Raw genomic sequence first — 4,321 nt, 5'->3', positions numbered from 1 at the left:
GTTATTAAGAACACAGTTTAAAAGCTCTTATCCTCCTGACCACCAGCAATTCAAATTTGTCCTCTGTAGTGGACCTTTTTAAACCTGAATATCTCCCATCCAGTGCATACGATTAACTCCTTTTTGTGCTCTATAGAGGACATTCAGAGCTTTACAATGATACCAAATGTGTAGGGGTGGGGCTTTGCTACCTTTGATTGCATCATAAAAGAAAATGGCTTCCCTCAGTGCAAGCACTTTTTAGGGAAGAGAAAAAGTGTATTTTATTGAACAAATTTAGGCTTTAAATGTTAGCATGTTTACTATAAGATTCCTAAGAACACATTAAATTATTGTTTGGATTATTGAGCATTGAAGTTTTAAAAAATGTCCTCTGTAGTGGACACATCATAGCTTAAACATAACTTTTTTTCAAAAAATTCTTATGTAGTATTCCAGTTACTTCACCAAGATTGAAGAATATCAAAATAAACATGATTGGACAATATTTTTTTCCTGGTAGTCAGGAGGATATAAAGAAAAAAACATAGCAAACAATTACCCAAAAAAAATATATAAATAAATAAAATAATAATAAATTACAAAAACAAATTAGTTGAAGTGTGACTACCGGTATTTAAAAAAATAAAGTGTACTACAAACAAGTCAGTCGTTTTGTACACATTGAATGTTTTATTAAAAAAAAAAAGTTATAACAGTATATTTTTTACACCACTATTTATGAGGTTATAAGCCTATTCATGGAGAGCATTTGTCCTTATCTTTTTTTGACAAGCATGCCCACTTCACAATGTCAAAAAAATAAAAATATAAAAAAAGGGGGCATGTGGGGGTGAGTGGGGTGCTGTGAAGAAGACCGAGGTTGCACTTTTTGGGTAAATAAAAATAAAACACACTAGGTAGCAAAGAGTACATGCTGTGTGTATGTGTGGGCCTTGACATGTCCAAAAAACTTGTGGCACAAGTAATAACGGGAATGGGAGGTGTGCATGCAAGTGCACAATAGGTAGACACATTGGGAGAACCCAAGTCAACTCATTGTCATGTTTCAAGGTACACTTTTCAACCAGGGCCACTTAAGACATTTCATTTATTTGGTTGAATCTTAAAAAACTAAATTTAGTTTGATAAGTAAGAGTCCTCATTAGCTGAATCAATTCATTGACAAGATGCAAAGGCAGTTGTTAGTTGACTTTTTCCCCACAACAACAGCAGGCCGAGTATAGGATCAGTTTATTACTCAGCAGGTGCACAATGCTTCTTTTAAATAAAAGTAGGATTTTTTTTTTCTTTCCCCCATCCCAATTTTTTTTTTTTTAAGAGGTCCAGCACAATACTGCACAACGCTTAAAAGCAAGAACGCCAATCTCAATTACTTTTAAAACAAAAAAAATTGTGTTACTATTCATGAAGTTCAGAACATTGCTGTTGGAGTGGTTAAGATTAAGAATTGGGGGGGAGTAATAACTTTTTTGGCAGCTTGCAGAGAAAATGAGAAAGCTGAGAATTTGCATACAACGTTTTGGGTTGTCCTGAGTGGGTGCCGATCCAAACTCAACTTAAAAACAAAACAAAACAAAACCAAAAAACCAAAAAACAAAAACATGCCTGGATCCCGCCACACCGAACCTCTTTTAAATGTACCGCAGGTGCAACACAGACCAAGGACATGGTGCCAACTTTCCATGTGCCTCTTGTTTCGGATGGACTATGCTAGGAAACATCTGTACAAATGAAGCATCTTATACATATCACACGACAGACGCCAACTAACTTAAAAAAAAAAAAAAAAAAAAGTCAGACTAAAGCCATAAGAATGCTATCTATTTGCAGGACTTGGGACCCAGAACTAGCTATGTGTTAGCATCCATCTAAGTGTAGATTGTCCAAAGAGGAAGAGGAGTACCAAATGTGCTTTTTTTTTTTTTTTCCTTCTCTTGATCGCCTTCCTTTTTGTTGTTATTGACGAGGCACAGAGGAGGGGAGTTGAGCTGGGATCCACACTACTGCATTCTCAGACGGGGGGGATACATTGCGAGGTCCTCTCCAATGACTTGGACTGCCATGTTTGGTACTGTAGACACACAAATTCGAAGGGGGGGAAAATAAAAAAAAAATAATAAAAAAAATAAGCCAAATATCTCATCTCCTTCCTTCCTGCGTTGGGATATAACTGGGGAGAAATTAAAACGGAGCCCATGAATCCAAAGCGTGCTCAAGAGCAGTGACGTCATTCTTGATGACATCGTTTGTTCTGGTAACAAAAACAAAAAAAACAAAAAAACAAAAAAAAGCGAGTAACTGCTGAGCCGGCGTCCACAAGTGGGATCGCATCCATCCGTGAGCATTGCGACATACCCTGTGCGTGATTGTGCGTCTCTTGTTCAAATACTGTCTTTGCCTGTAGCGGGCAACCCCTTTGACACACACACACACAAGAGAGGAAAACTAGAAATGCCGGGAGGGGAGAGGCGGAGGCTAGATATTCATAAAAATCCTTGTTTAGTAGTAATAATAATAATAGCAATAATAATAATAATAATAATAATAAAAATCAAGGTGTTTAAATATGAATATTATAAGTCTGCTTTGTCATGGGTTAGGAAATCAAATATAGTCTCTGTGGGGTTGTGCAGGAGGAGGACGTCCACCACTACAACTCCATGTCCTGGGCCTCGTCCTCGGAGAAGTCGGACATGGAGCTTTCGGATGAGGAGTCGCCTGCCCCCTCCTCTTGCTCCTTCAATGCCTCCTCTGTTGCATATTTCTGGATGTACTCTGCACAAACGCACACGGCAACACGTCATGTAACTTCACTGGATGACAGGTTGATATATTCAACAGCCCTTCTTCAGCAAACCTTTGATTTTCTGCTTGTACTCTTCTGGCCTGTGCAGATACATGGCGGCTGCGTCTCCATTCAAGGGGTCGATGGGGTTGGGGTAGGCCAGCAGCTGGGGCAGGAACGACTCAAAGATGTTGGTCAGATCTGGCAAGAACGGGGAACAAAAAGCCAGTCAGCATGTGGGAAGTTGAACGTGATGTTCAATTTCTAAGCGTACAGGAGAAGTTCACCAATGAGTACGACTAAAATAAAGTAGAATTTCTCACCCTTTGAAGGGCCTAGAGAAAATTTGCTGTTTGTTGCTTCTCACCTCAGTTTCCTGCTTTCCATTGGTGTACCAAAATTGCCGTTTCCCCGAACGTAGCTAGCTCAAGGCTAACACACAATGGAAAGTGCCATAGACTCGCTAACGCTAATTAGCGCGCTACTCGCGGCACTATCATCACTCAAAAGAACGGCTATTCATACAGAAAAGCACCTCCACATTACTCACTGGCATATGCTCTTCCTACACTGCAAAAAAGACAACTTGATTGTGACCTTTTCCTTCTAGTCTCTAATGTGGCAGCCTTCTTCACTCCTGTACCTCGAGAGCTAGAGTCCTGGCAGGTTTGAGATGTTTCTGTCCTCCAACACAGCTGATTCTCAATTCAACTTTATTTATAAAGCACTTTAAAACAAGCATTGCGGTATACAAAGTGCTGTACATGGAACAGAAATCGGTCATGCAGTAAAGATAGGTAAAACAAGAACAAAAACCAACATTGTAAGTAATGCCGATGTCAGACTGCACAACAACAGCCCGATTTCAGCCCGACCGACAAACGGGGCATGTCGTAAACGATTTTGGGTTGACTTGACGTAGCGTCATCCGTGTAGTGTGACACATTCAACGACTGGTCGCCTGTTGTCCGGGACGGTTCACGACCATCACGACGAAAGTCTAGCATGTTAGAATTTTTGCTCGTCTTGACGCATAATGTGACATACCTCCGTCGTCGTCCGTTTGGTTCCACAGCATTGACCAATAGCGAGAGGGAGCGAAACGTCAATCACACACTAAACAGCACTTTATAGCTCTTTTTATTTATGTATACATTTGTTTATTTATTTGTTTATGTATTTATTTATTTATCCCCTGGATATTTCATGGGATGGGGTCAGACCGGTGCATCTCGAGGGAAAAAAAAAAAAAAAAAAGCGCCCCGCTGCAGCGCTGCGGCTGCATGGAGCGCGCACGCATCTGTGCAACCCGTCAGGCAACGGCGACGTGAATAGAGGACCAAAATATATTGTGACTGTTGTTCTAATAATTTCAGAAATTTGGGCATATGAGATGGGCACATATTTAGTGAGGATCGATCACATTTTCATATAGTCGGGCCAGGCCTCGCCGCCTTAACTGTCACCCGCTCTCACTTGAAATTTTCCCCCCTCGGAGTGAGTGGCGTACTATCCAATGCACTGTACTAAAAC

The 4,321-nt window shown here is 40.5% G+C and overlaps 1 protein-coding gene across 2 annotated transcripts in view; it reads right to left on the bottom strand.

The window, feature by feature from the left end:
* Positions 1-649: 649 nt before the first annotated feature.
* ube2h (ubiquitin-conjugating enzyme E2H (UBC8 homolog, yeast)) overlaps positions 650-4,321 on the bottom strand; it is a 19,307-nt gene continuing 15,635 nt past the window's right edge. For both annotated transcript variants that reach the window (XM_077498699.1, XM_077498700.1), the window contains exons 6-7: positions 2,861-2,989; positions 650-2,778 (exon numbers count right to left, since the gene is read on the bottom strand). In XM_077498699.1, coding sequence (XP_077354825.1) covers positions 2,654-2,778; positions 2,861-2,989 — 254 coding nt within the window. In that variant the 3' untranslated portion in view covers positions 650-2,653. The remainder of the gene's footprint in view (positions 2,779-2,860; positions 2,990-4,321) is intronic.

Source organism: Festucalex cinctus, chromosome 16 (assembly GCF_051991245.1).
Source record: "Festucalex cinctus isolate MCC-2025b chromosome 16, RoL_Fcin_1.0, whole genome shotgun sequence".
Lineage (NCBI taxonomy): Eukaryota > Metazoa > Chordata > Actinopteri > Syngnathiformes > Syngnathidae > Festucalex > Festucalex cinctus.
This window is presented reverse-complemented; position numbering and strand designations above follow the sequence as displayed.